General features: G+C 37.6%; 1 protein-coding gene across 1 annotated transcript in view; it reads left to right on the top strand.

Moving 5' to 3' along the window:
• The first annotated feature begins 17,046 nt into the window (after positions 1–17,046).
• The window catches only part of GATB (glutamyl-tRNA amidotransferase subunit B), an 89,178-nt gene continuing 85,028 nt past the window's right edge, over positions 17,047–21,196 (top strand). The window contains exons 1-2 of the mRNA XM_037830817.1: positions 17,047–17,232; positions 19,265–19,415. Coding sequence (XP_037686745.1) covers positions 17,057–17,232; positions 19,265–19,415 — 327 coding nt within the window. The 5' untranslated portion in view covers positions 17,047–17,056. The remainder of the gene's footprint in view (positions 17,233–19,264; positions 19,416–21,196) is intronic.

The raw sequence follows: 21,196 nt of genomic DNA, 5'->3' as shown, positions 1-21,196 counted from the left end.
CATGTCTCCAAAACAAAGAAGCAAAAATTGATAGAACTGCAGAAAGAAAATTGTAAATGTCTACAATTATAGTCAGAGATATCAATACCTAGCCTTAATAATCACTAGAACAAGTACATGTAGAAGAGTAGAGATATAGAAGATTTGAACATTATTGTTCTAGTTTGCTAATGCTGCCAGAATGCAAAACACCAGAAATGGATTGGCTTTTATAAAGGGGTTTTATTTCGTTACACAGTTACAGTCTCAAGGCCATAAAGTGTCCAAGGTAATGCATCAACAATCGGGTACCTTCACTGGAGGATGGCCAACGGGGTCCAGAAAACCTCTCTTAACCGGGAAGGTATGTGGCCAGTGTCTGCTCCAAAGTTCTGGTTTCAAAATGGCTTTTTCCCAAGACGTTCCTTTCTAGGCCATAGCTCTTCTTCAAAATGTCACTCTTGGTTGCTTTTGGGGCGTTTATCCTCTTTTAGCTTCTCCGGAGCAAGAGTCTGCTTTCAAACCATCTCTCATCTGCAACTCCTCTCTCAGCTCCTGTGCATTCTTCAAAGTGTCCCTCTTGGCTGTAGTAAGCTTGCTCCTTCTGTCTGATCTTATATAGTGCTCCAATAATTTAATTCAGACCCACCCAGAATGGGCGGGCCAACACCTTCATGGAAATTATCCAACCAAAGTCATCACCCACAGTTGGGTGGGGTGCATCTCCATGGAAACACTCAAAGAATTACAATCTAATCAGCACTGATACTTCTGCCCACACAAGATTACATCAAAGATAATGGAGTTTGGGGGGACATAATACATTCAAACTGGCACAATTATCAACCAACCTGACCTGACATTCATAAAACACACCTCCCAACAACAGCAAATACACATTCTTTTCAAGTGCTCTCAGAACATTTACCATGACAGACCATAGTCTGGGCCATGAGTCTCAATAATTTTAAAAGAATTCAAGTCCTACAAAGTTTGTTCTCTGACCACGATTGAATTAAAATAGAAATTAATAACAGAAAAATATCTGGAAAATCACCAAATGTTTGGAAGCTAAATATCATACTTTCAAGTAACTCATCTGTCAAAAAAGAAATCAAAATGGAAATTAGAAAGTATTTTGAACCAAATGAAAATGAAAATAAAATATATCAAAATATGTGGAATTCCACCAAAGCAGTACTTACAAGAGAAATTTATAGCCCTAAATGTCAGTATTAGAAAAGAAGAAAGGTATGAAATCAATAACTTTGGCTTTCACCTTAAGAAACCCCCAAAGGGGAAGAAAATTAAGTCCAAACTACACAGAAGAAAGTAAATAGGAAAGATCAGAGCAGAGATCAATGAAATAGAAAACAGAAAAAATTTTAGAGAACATCAGTGACACCGAAGCTGGTTCTTACAGACAAATGATAAAATGGATAAACCTCTAGCCAGAATCATCAGGAAAAAAGAGAGAAGACACAGGTGACCAATATCAGGAATGAAAGAGGGGCTATCACCTCAGACCTTGAAAGGATAATAAGGGAGTATTATGAACAACTTTATGTCAATAAATTTGGGAAGTTAGATGAATTGAACAAATTCCCTGAAGGATGCAAATTACCAAAGCTCACTCATGAAGAAATAGAAAATTGAATAGCCCTCCATCTATTAAAGAATTTGAATATGGAATTTAAAACCTTCTCACAAAGAATACTCCAGGCGCATATGGCTTCACTTGTGAATTTTACCAAACATTTAAGGAAGATAAACTTCCAAATCACCCCAAACTCCCTGAAAATTGAAGTGCAGGGAATACTTCCCAAATCATTCTGAGATCAGCATTTCCCTAATACCAAAAATAAGATAAAGACAATCCAAGAAAAGAAAACTACAGATCAACATCCCTCAAGAACACAGAGGCAAAAATTCTAAACCAAATTTTAGCAAATCGAATCCAGCAATCTACATTAAGAAAAATACACCTGGCCCATGTGGGGTTTATCCTGGAATAAACTTTTGGTTTAACTTTTGAAAACTAATCAATGTAAGTCATCATGCTAACAACTAATAAAGAAAAACCATATGATCATTTCAGTAGATGAAAAAAAAAAAAAAAAAGACAAAGTTCAGCAGATATTCCTGTTAAAGTCTTTCAGAAAACTAAGAATAGGAGGGCACTTTTCAACCTGATAAAGGGTATCTATGCTTTCCAACTAAGATTAAGAACAAAACAAGAATGTGCACTCTCACCTCTTCTATTCAACCTGGAGGTTCTAGTCAGCACAATAGCTGAAGAAAAAACATGTGTCTGAGTTGAAAAGAAAGAAGTAAAACTGATTTTACTTGCATAGTCCATGCAGAAAATCTGATGGAGTCTACAAAAAAGCAACTAGAATAAGTGGGTTTAACAAGGTTGTTGGATATAATATCAATATACAAAAATCAATTGTATTTCTATACACCAGCAACAAATAATCAGAAGTTAAAAATTTTAAAACAATGCCATATACAACAGCATCAAAAATATGACATACTTAGGGATAAATCTGACAAACTGTCCAAGATGTGCACTGAAAACTACAAAACATTGCTGAAATAAATTAAAGAAGAACTGAAGAACTAAATAAATTAAACAGGACATAATATTGTTAAGATGTTTAAGATGTCAGTTCTCCCCATATTTTGAATCTGTTTATAGATTCAATGCAATCCCAATCAAGATTCCAGGATATTTTTTTTTTAGTAGAAATTGACAAGCTTATTCTACAATGTATATGGAAATGAGAAGGACCTGGAGTAGCTAAAACAACCTTGGGGGGGAGGAGCAAAGTTAAGTGATGAACACTAACCAATTTCAAGGTTTATTATAAAGTAGTAATTATTAACACAGTGTGTTATTGGTGTAAAGGTAGACAAACAAATCAATGGACTAAAGTAGAGAATCCAGAAAGAGATCCATACCACATATGGACCACTAGTTTTTTGTTTGTTTGTTTGTTTGTTTAATTTTAAATTCAGTTTTATTGAGATATATTCACATACCATACAATCATCCATGGTGTACAATCAACTGTTCACAGTACTATCATATAGTGTGCATTCATCACCCCAATCCATTTTTTGAACATTTTCCTTACACTAGAAAGAATAAAAATAAGAATAAAAAATAAAAGTAAAAAAGAACACCCAAATCACCCCCCCTTCCATCCTATTTTTAGTTTTTTGCCCTCATTTTTCTACTCATCCATCCATATACTGGATAAAGGGAGTGTGATCCACAAGGTTTTCACAATCACACTGTCACACCTTGTAATCTATATTGCTATACAATCATCTTCAAGAGTCAAGGCTACTGGGTTGTAGTGTGTTAGTTTCAGGTATTTACTTCTAGCTATTCCAATACATTAAAACCTAAAAAGGATTATCTCTATAGTGAGTAAGAATGCCCATCAGAATGACCTCTTGACTCCATTTGAAATCTCTCAGCCACTAGAACTTTATTTCATTTCATTTCGTATCCCCTTTTTGGCCAAGATGTTCTCAATCCCACAATGTCGGGTACAGGCTCATCCCCGGGAGTCATATCCTGCGTCACCAGGGAGATTTCCACCCCTGGGAGTCAGGTCCCACGTAGTGGGGAGGGCAGTGAGATCACCTGCCAAGGTGGCTTAGTTAGAGAGAGAGAGGGCCACATCTGAGCAACAAAGAGGCATTCAGGGGGAGACTCTTAGGCACAGTTGTAAGCAGGTTTAGCCTCTCGTTAGCAATGGAAAACTAGTTTTTGATGCTGGTGCAAAGGCAATTCAGTGGGGAAAGGACAGTCATTATCTGTACCAAATGCCAAAAAAAAATGAACCTTGATCCCTACCTCATACAATTTGAAAAACTTAATGCAAACTATATTGTAGACTTAAATGTGAAATCTAAAGCTATAACACTTCTAAAGGAAAACATATGAGAAAATCTGCATAACTGGTTGCCAGACTCCTAATTTCAGAGTGCCTCTCCTATAGTGCAAAGCCTCCTTTGCACATACAGGGTGACATCTGACTCTCATTGCAGCCCCCTGGATGGGGAGAATGAGATGTGAAGAACCCATGAGGTTACAATAGCTCTGCCTCTGATCCAGAGACCTCTTGTTTGCTTTCAGGAGAAAAATAAATAAATAAACACATATATAGAAACATTTTAATCATACTATTCATCCCCCATGCTGAATAGCCCCATCCTTTTCACACTTTTAACCACCATTTATCTTCTGATGACTCCCAAATCTGTATTTTCCAGTCCAGATTTCTTGGGTTTCAGGTCAGTATTTTCCAGCTAGTTTTGCATATGTTGATGTCTCATGGACATCTCAAATGCAATGTGTTCAAAACTGCACTTAGCATCCTCTCCCACATGTCATCTCCACTCAGTCTCCCATGCTAGAAAACTGGTGGTCTCCAAACACAGGTGACTGTATAAGGAGAGGCAAGAATCCCATATAATTTCCATGTCCAGACAGAATGGCTAAGAAAAAATGGGTTATCACCAACAGAAAAAAGTACAGGGCAGAAATATTACATTCAGGAAGGAAGATTCCGAGATTGTGGACGTGTTGATTTCAAGGTGCTGACAGGGCACCCGAGTGGAGATTTCCAGCAGTCAGTTGGAAATGCCACTGTACATGACAGATTGCTGATCTTGGTTATGGAAATGAAAGCTCAAGAGCTTTTCTGAAAAGTTTAAGCTGTGATTTGACAGAAATCATACTGTTTCTAAGAGTGAAAACACTCAGAAGCATTCAGCTGTGGAGGATAGATCATAAGGGAGAAAAAAGAAAGAGGAACCTTAAGGAGAAGGAGGAGTGGCGTTTCTGCTTTTCTAGCCAGTTAAAGCACAAGTCAAAAATTTTTCTGGTAGGCCCTTTAGTAGCAGGTCCTTAAATATGTGTCTTCTTTCTCTTCTGCCTCAAAAAATCTCTTCCCTCTATTTCCTGCTTTCTCTTTTGCTCCTACTTTTTTTCTAGCCTGGAGATGCCTGTGGGGTGGGGGTGGGAGGGTGGGGGGCAGGAAGAGGACAAGGGCCTGACTGTAGGTTTTCCACTCCACTGCATTAGGAGAGCAGACAGGAAGCAAGAGGTTAGCAGGAAAAGACTTGAGGCTCTGGCTGCCCTATTTGATTTGTGAATTAGTGCCATGGACTTGACAGCCTGCCTGGGAAAGGCTGAAGGGGTGTATGTTCTGCATGTCTGGAATGTATTCCTTTGGCTCTGTAAGATGTGACACTGCATAATGGCCATGAAGAAGTAATTTTGATCCTGTGAATATCTTGGCAAAAGTTCTGGAAAGACATATGGACGTAACCTTCTGGACAGTTTTAGAAGAGCCTTCCTTCAGGTCTGTCTTTGCAGGCTTGCTCTCACTTCTGTTCTTAACTGCTTTTATCTTAGCTTTACCCTGTTTTATATAGGAGATAAATTGTATTCAAATGAAAGAACTAAAAATATTAATGTAGGAGCAAGTCATCGTTATGACAAATATCAGTTTCTCACCTCTAGACAGTGCCCAGAGGCAGGCTCTGGATATTAGCCCGGTCATAATTAGGGAAAATGACATCTGGCTGGATCTAGATACACAACGTGAAAATAAGTTTTCACCAAGCTGGGGTCTGGCAACTTTATTTGTAAATTTCCGAAGAGGTGACATTAAAAAGAAATCTTCCTAAGAATGATAACTTGCTTAAATGTTATTGTGTGACAAACTGATCCCTGTCTATGACCCTAAATTTCAGGTATATTTTGAGGAATTATTCATTTCTAATTAGAACAGATTTCAATCTATACACATTTTTATTTTAATATGTTTGTGACAGCACATAAATCAGCTAAATTTCTTCTATATTTCCATGTGTAAGTTGGGAAATAATCACTTATTAAATTTAAACTTCATTTAAGATCTTCATTTAACCCTGGTGCTGTTTTCTTTCCTTGAGCAGTCTGACTAATATGGTGATAGAAAAATTCAGAAAATTCTAAAGATCCTAGTCCATGGAAATTGACTGTCCCCAAACTTGCCCTTTAAAACTAGCTCCCAGAAGAATGACAGTCAAGAGATCTGCCAGGAGCCGATCTTTTTTCATTCTTCGGTGTTTTGTGAATCCTCCCTGAGAAAATTCTTGGGAAATTGTACTCTTGGGAAAAGAAGAAAGAGACTGACACTGTGTAGACAGAGGCTCCCTGGGGTATAAGGTCTTCTTTGCCTGAACCTCAAGAGTTTTCCCTTGAGGAAGTACTCAGAATCACCTTCCAATTGGAATACTAAAAAATTGCCTTGGCTGATGGCCAGTTTTAAAGGGACAGGCCTCTAATTTCAGTGGTCATTATGTAATGTGGCCTAAGCAAAGGACTGTTACATGAATCTTGGCTAAGAAAAGTGAATAATCAAGCATTCTTCTGCATTCCTACACATATATGATTGTAGATGATGTCAGTCTTATAGAATCTGATTGTAGACTCAGAATTACAGATCTGGAAAATGCTCAAGAGGTCATCTGATCCAGCCTTCTGATCCACCACGGCTGGTGGATAGTAAGTCACAGGCAAGTAGGAGCACCAGCAGGCTATGTCATCGGGGCCTTCCATGGTATTTGGAGCATGTGCAAAAATCCCCTGTACAAGCCTGCGATAGAATGGGGGGATGTGTGTTGCTCATGTGTGCATGTTAACAACTTTCTCTACATGGCTGGAAAAAAAGATTGCTATTAGGTTCCCAGTTTTACCCAACTGGAAAAAAACTTCTTTTCTCAGTTTTGGTATAAACAAATAAATAAAGAAAGAAAGGACTCTAATTGGTCCCTTCCCCCAGGACCCAATAAACCATGGGTGTGTGCATGCACGCATGTTTGTGTGTGTGTAGGCAGGGAGCAGGGCTGGCTTCATGGGCATGCAACCAGTGCAGTCACCCAGGACCCTGCACTTGGAAGGGCTCCATGCTTGGTTGAATGCTCTGCTGCCGCCATCTTGAAATTCTTAACAATTTTTGAAAAGGGACCCCATAGTTTAATTTTGCACTAGACCCCACAGATTTGTAGCCAGACTTTACATGGAGTACTAACTCAGCTTGGGAATTTCTAACATAGCCATGTGGATGGGGGTGGGTGGGGAAGAGAAAATAGTTCTTGGGAGCAGTAGTTAGATGGTGGCCAGTATAACTAGCATAGTTCTGAAAACTGAAAGGACATTGAAAAATGAAAGATATGTTTCTTATCCTCAAAAATCTCACAGTCTAGACTATTTTCCTTCAAGAGTTTGTTTCCCAAATACCCACATATCCAAACTATGTTCATCTTGAATATGAATGGAAATGTCCAACTGCTGTGGAAAAGTGATGAATAGGAAAAGAAAATATAGAGAGAATATCCACCCTTGTTTATAACATCACAAAGACTAGTGTGGTGGTTTGGAATTGTCTGCACCCCAGAAAATCATGTTCTTTAGGCTAATCCATTCCTGTGGGTGTAAACCTGTTATATGTAGGATCTTTTGTTAAGGCTACTTCAGTTAAGGTGTGACCCACCTCATTCAGGATGGGACTTAATCCTCTTACTGGAATCCTTTATAAACGGAATGAATAAAGAGAGAGAAGGAGAAAGCTACAGAAGCATGAAGCTGAAATTAACAAAACCCAGATAAGAAGGGAGAGACCAGCAGGTGCTGTCATAAGCCTTTCCATGTAGCAGAGAAGGCAAGGATCACCGCAGTCAGTCTTTGGGAAGTAAGCATCACCTTGATGATGGCTTAACTTGGACATTTCTCAACCTCAAACTTGTGAGCCTATAAATTTCCATTGTTTAAGCCAAACCATTTAATGATATCTCCTCCCAGTAGCCTAGGAAATTAAAACAACTGGTTTCAATAAAACTACAAATGAGTCTATGATTACAGATGAAATTTAGTCTCTTGTACAGCAAGAGTGACACCATTCTAGCACCAGTAACTTACTAATACAAACTGGTAAAAAAACAAAAAAGTTCTTCTACCAAGATCTGTAAGGAATAGGACAAAGGAAGCCCTGGAACGGTGCCTGTAACCTAGTAAGGACTCAATGAATAAATAGAGAATGAAAAGGAGAAGGAAGTAGAGTGATGATGAAAAGGAAGAAATGGAAGAAAGGAAGTTGACCATATTCATATTTTTTTCAAGATAGGTTGTCCAGGAAGATGGCAAGTGGAAATCATAAAGTAATGTGTAAGCCATATTTAGAGCAATAAATTTTATGAAATGTTAATTGGGTTTACTCTCAGAACTCTCCCTTTCATTATTATGTTTGACACCAAACACTAAAAAATTAATAAGGAAATTCCATCTGACCAACGATTTTAATTTATGAAATCCCTTTTTCTTCTGAAGATTAAAAGCAACCCTCTGAGTGAACTGAGCATTCAAAGAGAGCCCTGAGCAGCCCAAACGAAGACTCTAGAGTCATTTTCCTTTATATTGCAACATCTTTAAGTCACTTGCAATCTATAAATAAACTTGCATTTTACAGAAATCCGTCTACAAAAAGCAGCATCATGCTGGAATTCAATACTCAAGACTATTTATAAAAGCGTTTTGATTTTTAAAAAATTAATTATAGGCCCTAGATAACATGAGAGTTATAACTTGGCTTAGTATATGTTTTATGTCGCTTAACAACTCTTTAAATAATTCTTATTTTAAGTGCAAGTCAACATTAATTGAAGATTTTGTTGATTATGGCTGCCCTGTCCATAGGGGGAAAATGGAATCAGTAATATTCTGAAATCAGTAATAAATGCCATCTTAAAAAATGTGTTTGTTTCTCCTGATTTTAGATTTCTTTGGTTTCCTTAGGTGCAGTATAAGAATTTATCTTACATTGAAATGAATCTTTGAAACAAAAGTCCTCCGGTTGAAAACATATAGAAGAGAAAAGCAGAGGAAATTTGTGGACAATATTTATCTTGTCAGAGCCATGTTTGACTGTAAATCTATGAAACAGTAGCATTAAGAAATAATGGGCCTAGATATATTTGTGCATTTGAACTTGTTAGTTGATTTTATATCAAGGGATAACAGAGAAAAGTTCTTGATGTGGATCAGACTTACATGAAATCACATGGGAGACATTATGGCCTTTACCTGAAAAAAAGCATAGCTAGTATGATATGGAAGTTGTCATATTTGGAAACTTTAGGTCTCAGAAAATAACATGCTAATTGCCCTTTCAAGAGTATGAGGTTTAAAAGTATAGGAAGAGAAGAAGCTATTCAAGGAAGAAATGTATTTTTGACTTTGTCTAAATTGACAAGGATTAAATGTCTAGGTTGTATCAGGTTTTTGCTCTAGAAAAAAAATCTATGGGCGGTTTACACCTAAGAATTCCTTTGGAGAAGAGCAGACATTAGCTATAGTAACTGGAGACAAAACAGGGCTTTGGATATATGACTCTTGTAACAGAAACTAAGTAATTGATTTTCCTGTAATTTGGCCTGTCTTGGCACATTATGTTTTAGACAGGGCGAAAATTACCGCTTCCAAGCTTATTGTTTCTTCACAATTGAAAATGAATAACAGCATTTTTTTTTAAGAATAAAGAGTAAATACAACATTTGACTCAATGGTGCTACAGAAATCTAACCAAAAATACATACTTAGTTTTATTTTTCAATTCCATAGACAACTTCTAGTAACTTACAGAGTGAGAGCCCGGTAAATTGAATTCATTGCCCAATAGAACCAATGGCTAAAATTTTGAAAGAGATACTATCACTTTGAAATACTTGATATCTTATATCTCTTTTGGGTAAAGAGAATACAAGGGCATAAGAATAAGGCTGCCAGAAGTTTCTAGAAAGAAATAATAAACCATGTAGGCCAACAGCAAAATACTCTTGGTCTCATTGGGGAAAATAAGCTACTATTTTAGAAAGCAAAAGACTTGTAAGGATAATTGTTCATATCACCTAATATCATCTTGTCACAGATCCTAAGAGGAAAGTCCCAGACACCTAAAATGGTGGCCTGTTTAGAGAACTAAGGAAAAAAAAAAAAAGAAAATACTTTCTTTCTGAAACTCAAGGTTCTTCATTTTGACCTCTGCTAAGGACACTTAACTCTCAGAGATTGTGAAATGTCAAACTGATCTGTACAAACTGAGAATGTTTCATGAGCTTGTGTGAGTTTGAGTGTGGTAAGTGAAAGGCAATGCATTTATTTAAATAAATTTATATAAACTTTTAAAAATCATGGGCTCTGAATCCCTGGAAAATGTTTCTGAAGATATTGTACCAAAGTACTTGGCAGCCAAAAAGTCACGCTACAGGAAGGAGACACAAATTTTAAAAAGAAAAAAAAGGACACCTTCTTTCCAAACTCAATTGATTGTCCAGTGGAATACTATATGCAGTTTGGAGTTTGGGTTAAAAAAAAATAAAGATAACAGCTTTAGGGAATGAACAAAGATGGAATACTGGGCTAGATGGGCCCTTGTTTTTGGCTACGGTGGCATTTTATATATTCCTACTTTCTCCTGCCTTTTGAAGAACATGGTATCCAGTCTCATTCTTAATACCATTTCTTTTCATTTTTACTATTTGTGAGAAGAATAAAAATGCTTTTAGTAGCAAAGCTTGTCTAAGTGTGGAATCAACATCAACTTGAATTCACTGTTGGGCCAAGTCATCAAATCTTATTGTTGAATTAGAATCTCAAGTCAGACTCCAAGGAGACATGAATAATGTCTATTCTGGTCTTCTCCTTCCTAATTAGTATTCATGAATTGCTGATAGTATTTTTCTGTCTCTTTCTTTGCATTTATCTCAGTAGTTGTATCATTTGATTGCTAATGTGTTTGAACTGAGCTGCTTGATTTTAATTCAACCTGGCACCTCTTCACGAGCAGTAAATTTCTTCTCAGTGGCTATACGTTAAACTGTGGTGAGCCCTGGAGGCTCTGCCACCAACAAGATGTCAGCCTTTATTGCTTTGTGCAGCCCATCCATTCTTGGTTCAAGGGCAGCCTAGATACAGGGATACCAGGTCAGATACCTGCAGGTAATGACACCAGTTACCTGGCACGATGTGTAAGATAAGCCTTTCTGTTCTCTCCTGTACCATGCTGGTGGACTCTGACATATCTTCCCTTCATTTGTCAAGTAGGAGCCCATTCGCTGAAAGAAATTTGTCATCAAAGTTCATGCGTCTTGGTGGTGTTCCTTAACATCCTATGTTTACTCCTAAACACCTTAAATTTAAAGACAGCACAACTGTCATATAAAAACATCATCTGTTTTGAAACCCAAAAGCTCCTGATTGTTATTTGTACCTGACCCTGAGATAAGATACTGCTTAGACATGTGTGTACAAGTTTAATAATGCTGAAGGCCAAATACTCAATTACAAAACACAAGAGAGAGCTTCTTAGTGTGTAGCCGGGATCTGATCACATGCTAAACATAGCCTATAGGAACACAGAGTTCAGCATGTTTTACTACCCATTGCAACTCGGGTGTAACTTCTTTCAAATAAGTGGTGAGTCAAGAGGATGTGTAGGATCAAGGAAGGGTTTTTATTTGTGCATAATTCCTGTATGCTTTCTTGGATTAATCAGATTGCTAGATAAGAGGAAGCCTGGGAAAACAGAAAGTGGTCTCCTGAGACAAGTTAGAAGAGGGAAGATCATAGAGAGATTATAGTTTATGGGTCTAATAGCAGCATTGCCCCAGCCTCATCTTCCCCAGAAGCCACTTCATCTCCACAAAGACATTGGACAGGGCATTCTATTTCCTTGCATTGGAAAGGAAGAAAAAGTTATAGATTTCTTTGCCTCAAAGCAATCTTCTAGAGAAAGCAATTGTTCCCTCCACACCAGTATTTTATCAGAATCAAGACTTTAATGGTAAAATAAAAGGAAATGAATCCTGTTCTCCCAATTGCCCAGCATGCATATATTCCCAGTCTTTCTTTCCCCACTAATGACACATCACGGGATCTTAAAATGTGCTTTTCCTAAGGAGGAAGTTTATGTTTTCTGACGGCTGAAAACTAGGACTCCTCTAATTCTGATTTTCTTCCCATATGAAAACAATGGTGCTGATTTTTGTCATATGTACATCATTTTAAGTTTTGTTTTTATTTTAAAAGATAACTTATACTAACCCAGGTGCCCTTCCTCCCTATGCACATGGCATAAAATTTCTAGACAGCTGGCTGGGTTTTACAGCCATAGACAGAGAGAAGCTAACAGTCCTACAGAGGGATTAAACCCCTAACTGTGATTTCATTGGAAATATGTTAAGAAATACTGACATAATCATCTACATCCAGCTCTGTTAGACTGAAAGGAGTGTTTTGATTTATTAGTCTGCTAAATTTTATTAAAACACTGTCTTTGTCCCCACAGGACAAAAGTGATCAATCAAAGAATAGGCTAGTTAACACAACTTTAAGATAAAAAAAATTATACCAATAGATTTTGAGATTTTGTCATGAGATGTTATTAAAAGGAATAGTTAAAGCTATCTCTTTTTAATTTTACTTGAAATTTTTAATGTTTCCATTAAAGTTGCTTACTTCATTAAAAAACGGAAACTTAGAACTACTTGCATTATTCCCTCAAATTGTACCCATGTTACCAAAGAAGTTATAATTCCTAGAACACCGTATTTTCATATCATTTCCCCATCCCAAACCAATGAAAGGAGGAGAAAGGAAGTGGCTGCAGTTAAACACAACTCAGATTTTGGGCAAAAATGACTTGTGTTCAGAAATCAATGATTTACACAGATAGCTGGTGATTTTGAGTCAAACCCAGAGGTGAGACAGACCATTCCAATTCTGACATTTGAAGAGACTGTAAAGAATACTAAACAAAGTCAGGCATGTTGTTTTACATATACTTTCTAACTCTTATTTCTAAGTAACAACTCAAAATTCTTCTCTGGCATACACATCTTTTTAAACACTTGCTCTAAATCTATTTGCATTGTGTGAATGAAGTGGATAAAATAAGAGCTGAGAAACCCTCCCTAAGAAAATGTTGTTTTTGCTAGGATCCCTGTCCTGCTACCTTCTGAGCTCCTTGAAGATGAAAATCTCTGTATCTTCCAGATGACAGCCACGTTTTGGTAGAATTAAAATAGCTCTCTCAGTTAGAAAGCTGTCTGTCAGGAAGAGTCCTGACAGATACCAGATTTGGCATGCAGGAGGAAGCAAGAAATGGTCCATGGAAAGAGGTTTGGTGGAAGCACCTGGCTAGCTAAGGAGCACGGCAAGAGGGGTGCTGGAAAACAGTGCAATCATAAACACCAGACCAAGTAGAAAGAAACCCACAGGCATTTCCAGAAATGACAAATAATCTTGGGAGAGGGGAGAACAGGGAGATGGATGACAAGTCCCTATTTCCACTATTAGCTCTTGTGGAATTTTAAAAGTTCTATGATTAGATGGAAGATGCAAAGAATTGGAAGTCTTCCATTTGTGAAAGGAATCAAATACACTTGCATACATAGGATTATCTCTCCCTCTAGTGGTGGGGTGGGGACCTTTGAGGTGACACCCTATCACTGCATAACATTGCTTCAATAGCAAAGATGAATTTCCAGCACAGTGCATTTTGCCCATAATAGTGGATTTTCATTAGGTGTGCTGCTCTCCCTTATGGTGGTTCTCAAAACATTCCCAACACTCCACGTAAGTGAGCAAATTGTCTCCTAAGTAGCCGATTACCAGTGGTAAGGTAGCAAGGGATTCCCTCTCCTTTTGGCTAGAAGGTGCCCATGCTCACTTCTGATACACAGGATTCCCCTCTTCACCATAGGGCTATCACAGGTGGAGCCATGGTCTGTTCAGAGACAGCTCTCCTCTCTTGTGTGGACCAGAACAACCTGAAGAGCTAAATGAGAAAGACAAGGGAGCCTTGCCTAAAGTGAAGGTGGGAAATATTGAAATTCAGAGGAGACAGACTAATAACGCGTCTAAAGAGTGTCCTGAACCAGAGATAAAGAGAAAGAGATCATAGGTTATAGCTGTTTAATCGATAGGTTATTGATCAATAACTGAAAACCTATTAGTGTGAAGTATGCAGAGTATGCAACTTTTCTCTCTGCTGTATACTCAGAGTTAGGCATCAGTGATGCCTTGGAAGTCTCCAAGGCAACCAAACTCATGTTTTCCCTGCAAGCTTGTTCCTTATTGTTAACACTTCGTGTTAGTACCTTTGTTACAATCGCTGAACCAATGTTATTATAATTACACTCTTAATTGTAATCCATAGTTTACATTAGTGTTCACTGTGTTGTACAGTCTTATGTTTTTCAAAAATTTTTATTCTAATAACATATATAAAACCTTAAATTTCCCCTTATTTCAAGTTATAATTCAGTGGTGTTAATTATGTTCACAATGTTGCACTACCATCACCACCATCCATTACCACAACTTTTCCAACACCCCAAACAGAAAGTCCGCATTGATTAAGCATTGCCTCCCCATTCTCTACCCCTCGCTCCAGCCTCTCGTAAAATGTATTCTAGTTTCTGCATCTTTGAATTTGCTTATTCTAATTATTTCATATTGGTGAGATCATACAATATTTGTTCTTTGGTATCTGGCTTATTTCACTCAACATGATGTCTTCAAGGTTCATCTATGTTGTTGCATGTATCCGAATCCCATTCCTTTTCACAGTTGAATAATATTCCTTCATATGTATATGCCACATTTTGTTTATTCATTCATTGGTTAATGGACACTTGGGATGCTTCCATCTTTTGGCAATTGTGAATAATGCCACTATGAACATTAGTGTGCAAATATCTGTTCAGGTCCCTGCTTTCAATTCTTTTGGGTATGTACCTAGAACTAGGATTGTTGAGTCCTATAGTAATTCTATGTTTAATTTTCTGAGGAACTGCTGAACTGTTTTCCACAACAGTTGCACCATTTTACATTCCCACCAATACGGAACATATGTTCCTATTTCTCCGCAGTCCCTCCAACACTTATTTTCTGCTTTTTTTTGTTTTTTTTTTTTTAACTACTAGGCATTCTAGTGGGTGTAAAATAGTGGTTTTGAGTTGCCTTTCCCTAATGGCTAATGATGTTGAGCATCTTTTCATGTGCTTTTTGGCCATTGGTGCATCTCATTTGGAGAAATGTCTATTCAAGTCTTTGACCCATTTTTTTTTTTTTTAATTAGAGAAGTTGTAGGTTTACAGAACAATCATGCAAAAAATACAGGATTCCCACACACCACCCCACCACCAATATACTGCTTCAGTATGGACTATTCATTACAGTTGATGATAGCATGTTTTTAAGACCGTTCTATTAAAGTCCATGGTTTAACTTAGGGCTCACAGTGTACTGTAGTTCCATGGGTTTTTTAAATTTTTTAAATTCTGTTACCATATAGATAATCCAAAATTTCCCCCTTTTAATCATATTCAGATATATATTTCACTGCTATTAATTGCATTCACAATGTTTAGCTACTAGTACTACCATTCATTATCAAAACATTTCCATCATTCCAAACAGGAAATCTGTACATTTTAAATGGCCCATTTTTAAATTGGATTGTTTGTTGTTGTTGAGTTGTAGGACTTCTTTGTGTATTCTCAATATTAAACCTTTATTAGATATTTGGTTTCCAAATATTTTCTCCTATTCTGTAGGTTGTCTTTTTAATTTCATGATAGAGTCCTTAGATGCACAAATGTTTTTTTAATTTTGATGAAATCCCATTTATTTATTTTTTCTTTCGTTGCTTATGCTTTTGGGGTAAAGTCTAAGAAGCCATTGCATAACAAAAGGTCTTGATGTTGCTTTCCTATGTTTTCTTATAGGAGTTTTATGGTTTGGGTTTTTTATATTTAGGTTTTTAATCCATTTTGAGTTAATTTTATTATGTGAGGCAGGAGTCCACCTTCATTCTTTTGCATATGGATATCCAGTTTTCCCAGTTTCATTTGTTGAAGAGATTATTCTTTCCCCATTGAGTGGACTTAGCACCCTTGTCAAAAGTCACTTTTTTTTTTAGGTGAATACTGTGGTGAACAAGACAGACAAGGTTGCCACCTTCATGGAGCTTGTGGAGACAGAATATAAACATCAGATAGTCATAAGCACTGTGTGGAAAATTAAAATAGGGTGATCCAATATAGAATGGTTGAATGGCTATTTTAGATTAGTGTTCAAAACCAAGAAATTAGTGGGAGTTTTAACAAGGGGTATGAGTTCTGAAGCAAAGGAAAAAAAAAAAAAAAAAGAGAAGAAGTCCCCTGGGATGGTGTTATTTGTCATCAAATAAGACGTTACTGCACATAAGTAAGAAGAGTGGTTAAGATAATGGCCAAGAACAAAAGGGAGATAAGTAAAAATGCAACTGAAAGTTCTATCTAGGGCTGTTTGTCTCCAAGCACCTCTGCTTAAATACAGCACTATTACCTTTATGAAAGTATCCCATTTGTGTTAACTTCTTTTCTGTATTTTCCCTCTCCCTCGAATTTGAGCGCGATGAGCAAGGTGGTCACGAGTGTCTTTCTCACTGCGGAATCCCCAATGCCTAAAAACTGTGCCTGGCATATAGCAAGCACGTGAATAAGTATTTGTTACACTAATGTTCAAAGATGTGTGTGAAGAGGGAGGGTAGACAGAAATAAGTGAATAGGGTGGGCGTCCAAGGAGTCTTCAAGGAGACGTCAAGGTCATTTACTTCAACTCTCAAGGTTAATTGGGCTATAAAATCCCAGTTGGGCTTCTCAGCATTGGATCTCAAGCACCAAGTGCACACACTCAAACTCAAACAAGTTCACGGTCACAATTCTCTCCAGCTCCCCGCTAGGAGGAGTCACACCTCCCGATACAGAAATCCTCCCACCCCCTATATTTCTCTTTCCCTCCCCTCCCCGCTAGAGTTCCGACAGCATCCAGGTCGCAATGCTCCCAGGGAATAGTAGTCTTCCGGTCTGAGCCTGTAGCGTTTTTATACATTTCCAGAACTACGCTTCCCAAGTAGCCTCGAGGTTGACTGAGTCTGTGTCACCTGACCAGGACTCTGGCGGTACAATGGCGGCGCCCATGCTGCGCTGGGGCTGTGCTGGAAGGCGTTGGGCTTTAGCCTGCGTTGACCGCGGTTCCTCCCACGGAAGATGGGCGCCGACTGGGTCCACCTCCAGCGGGATGAGGGGACAGTGCTGTGTGGCTCAGCAGCCCCTTATCAGGGCCCAGAAGCCAAGGAAAGGGTATATATACTATTTTATGTCATTACAGCCCACTTAAGCGTAAGGTGCAATTGCGGGACTGGGGAGATGGTGGATTACAGACGACCCTTTAGTGTAGACGTTTTGGTGAGCGGGACGGTGTTGAACTATATCTTGGAGCCCTGAAACCTAAGGGAAAACAGAAAACAGACCCTCTATCTGCCTCGCCCCTACACATAAATCATTGTCTTCACTTAGACATATTTGGGGAACTCGCGGATGTGAAATACCCAAGTGTATTCTTGAATCGAAGGCTGCAAAGACAGAAGAGTGGATTCAGTCATTTTATTAATTACTTGTACCAGTGGCGCGTTCGGTGACACTTGGAGAGGGATCATATTTAGCTGACATTTATTTAGCTCCAGTATGGGTCAGCACTGTACTAAAGGTAGAAAGGGAGCCTTTACCTATAAGCTTTGTATGGTGGTAGCTGAACGTCGTTAATTGGTAAACACCAGCTATTTATGGAGACCTTTTCGTGGAACGCATTTGTGTAGACCCAGGAGGAAGCAGCTAATGAAAAAGATTTTTCCTCTGAGTATGTAGAAAGTTTTGCTTATTTTGTCAGTTATCCTCTGAACAGCAGTTTATGCTTCACTATATGAGATTTAAATAGTTTCTTTTTAAAACCAGAAACATATGACATGTTTCTACTATTTTGTTTATCCTTTAAGATAGGTTGACATTATTTTTGCTTTTGAGTTGGAAGAACAAAGTGAAAATGTCCAGAGGCATTCCATTTCTATTCTATTCAAAATTAGATCACCTCATTGTGAATGGAGAGTATATTTTTCGCTCATGTAATGAAACTGCAAAAATACTTGGAGTAATGCTTCAGTGAATAGAGAATTTTTGATGAGCTCTTAGTTTAGTTCCTCTCAGTTAAACTGTCTGTGCTTCCACTCCTTAGAAAGAAAGAATCTTGCACACTATAGACATGGAACTTCATGTGTTGAAATAATTGAAACAAAACTCAATACATGTATACAGAAAAATCTAGGTAATATACAGAGTTCCTTGGGAGAAGAGCAGCGTAGGGATAGACAAAATATGGAGAGAGTATGTATAAACCGGCCATTTGGAGATTGACCAGCATACATGGGTTTCAGAAGGAATAGCACACTTGCAGGAACCTGGAGAGACCTGTTTGAGACCCAACAGAGTAAAAGTGGCCAGATAAGAGAAATTACAGCTCCTTATATTTGGTAGCTAATATGAACAAATGAGCAAAAGAATCTGACATTTGATCTTAGGTGTAAATGATTTGGGGACCCCCCACCCCAAAAAACACAAAAAGCTATACCTGAAGGTTTAGTGTTTTCCTAGGCACAGAATTTCCAGGAGGAGTATCATTTAGTGGTAATCTAATGTATCTTTGTCACCCTGGTAGTTCTATTTGCAAACTTTGTCACTCTGGTAATTCTGTTTGCAAACTTTGTCACTCTGGTAATTCTATTTGCAAACAAGTTATAAAACATGTATGTATTCACATGATTGAGAATTTCCTTTCCTTTCCTTTTTTAATATTGAGATCTGGAGTGATTTATTTACCATTATTCCCCAAGTAATAGAATCCTGATGTTTATGTTAATTCTAAATAATGTTCACAAGATCAGCTGTCTTCATTTACTAAATGTTTAGATGATAAGGTACAGTTAATTTAGAAAGTGCTGCTTTCACTGAAACCAGCCAAGTGGTTGTCACCTGATACCCATTTCTAAATTGTTTTAAGATGCCAAATTGTTTCATTCTCTATCCCCTTTCTGTTTGTACAGTGAGCTCCCCTAATGCCAAGTAGTAAATGAATTTTATTTTGCCAATATTATTGCAAGTTGATCATTATGTGCTGTTTTTATTCAGTCACCAATAAAATAGGACACTTCTATAAAAGTAAAGATATAAAATATTAATAAGTTAAAAACTCCAAGTAGGAAATTAATATTTGGGGTTTAGGCTCATAGAAATTTATGCATGGTGATAGATCTATTCTTAACCATTGTATCTTTCTCTTTAGTGAACATGAATGGGCAGCTGTGGTAGGTTTGGAAATCCATGCCCAGATTTCTTCCAACTCTAAACTCTTCTCTGGATCTCGAGTCCATTTTGCAGCACCTCCAAATTCTTTGGTTTCTTTTTTTGATGCATCTCTGCCTGGAACTCTGCCGGTAAGGTTTTTATTTAATTCTGTCTTCAGTAGTAAAACTTCTGTTATTGAGTATGGATAATGATTTCCTTGTTTTAGTATCCTGACACAGCTCTTAAGAAATACTCGTTTAGAGAATTGTGGATGAGGTGGGATGGACTACATGATTTCGAAAGACTCATCCCTAAAATTCTGTCTCTAAGTCTTGACAGTCATCCATTAATTCATACATTTATTCACTTATTTCACAAACATTTTATACTGATTACTAAATACCAGACAATGTACTATGAAATGAAACATAAAAATTAGTAAAGATCCTTGCCTTTGAGGAATTCAAACTATTGGTGAAGAATTCACAGACTAGTCTTTATAAAGAAATAGAGCATATTTTTGTTACTTTTGTGAGGGTAATATGCATGGGATGGTTGTGGGAAATTGGAAGAAGGTTAAGGAAGGGATGCCGAAGGAGGTAGTGTCCAAGTTTTCTGAGAAGTCAAGTTGGAATTAAGCAGTAAATGAAGCAGGAAAAATCTAGTCAAAGGATGCATTGAGTTAAAAATCTCATATAATAGACTCTTTATTAGCCCAAATATTTGCATTGTTCCTTTCATCCTTTTCTTGAGAATTTAACCAAATTTATGAAAATATATGCTAAAAATCTTGATAATGGGTACATTGGACCCAGTCATTCCCTGGGTTCACGTGAAAATGAGTAGTGATTTTAACTCAATGCATATTGTGGTTGACTTTTTTCTCTATTATTGACCGCTTCTTAATTTTCAATGACCATAATCATTATTGACCTTACACTGTAATATCATATGTGATATGTGCTGCTTCCTTTGACAGGACCTCATAGATACAAAAAGCACAAGTATAGATTCAGGACCCATTCAGGGTGTGAGATTTCCTGGGCCATCCTTGGAGGGAATGTGTACACATAGTGGTGATAAGGGGAACAGGATTGTCATGGCTGAATTTCCATAATCTCTGACATTTAAGTACAAACGAGAGCTGGTTAAACTGAGCACTGGCAGGCTTGGAGGGATGGAGGTATGCTCTCTCCAAAGACAGTGTCCAGAATGGAAAGCTATGGGCAGTGTCTTTAATGTGCTTGCTGTAACTGGGGCTTTGGTTCTATTGGGGCAGCATCTCTGTCTTGGAACATTTTCTTTAGTTGTGCTTGTTTGTCAAGGAGGACTTCACCCCTATAAGCCTTATCTGGGGTCACTTTTGATTAGCTGTTGGATTTCCCTGGAGGAAGATGGGTGTAGGCTTTTCTCCCTCTCTCTCTAGCTCTCTCTGTGAAGAGATTATTTTTGGAAAAAAGACAGTTTTTTTCAGTTCTAAATCTGTGAGTTCTTTTTTAGGCAGAGACTGAGATACAGTAGAAGTAATATATATTCAGACAAGTGAAATGGAAGACAATTTATCACACACCTCTCCCTTTTTCTTTCTCTGTTCAAATCTTTTTTTTTTTTTTTTCCTACTTGGTTGTTCAATATCGAGCGACTACACATAAGCTCTGAGCTTTTTCTGGGTTTTTCTAGTTGGGAAGGTGATATCTAGCAGAATATCTTTTTGTAGTTCACACTTAGAAGCAGACCCATCTGCAGATAGGCATGTTTCCTGTAAATTTTCCCTTCAGCTCTGCTTAAATTGTCAGTTATTAGAGACAATTCAAAATAACTGAAATGTCAACGTGTTTTGAAAGATTTCTTGTTACACATCAATGAAGCATGTACTTGCCCATTGGTGTTTTGGAGATTTGGGCTTTGAGAACTTGGCTTACATTAATTA

This window comes from Choloepus didactylus, chromosome 3 (genome assembly GCF_015220235.1).
Source record: "Choloepus didactylus isolate mChoDid1 chromosome 3, mChoDid1.pri, whole genome shotgun sequence".
Classification (NCBI taxonomy): Eukaryota; Metazoa; Chordata; class Mammalia; order Pilosa; family Megalonychidae; genus Choloepus; species Choloepus didactylus.
This window is presented reverse-complemented; position numbering and strand designations above follow the sequence as displayed.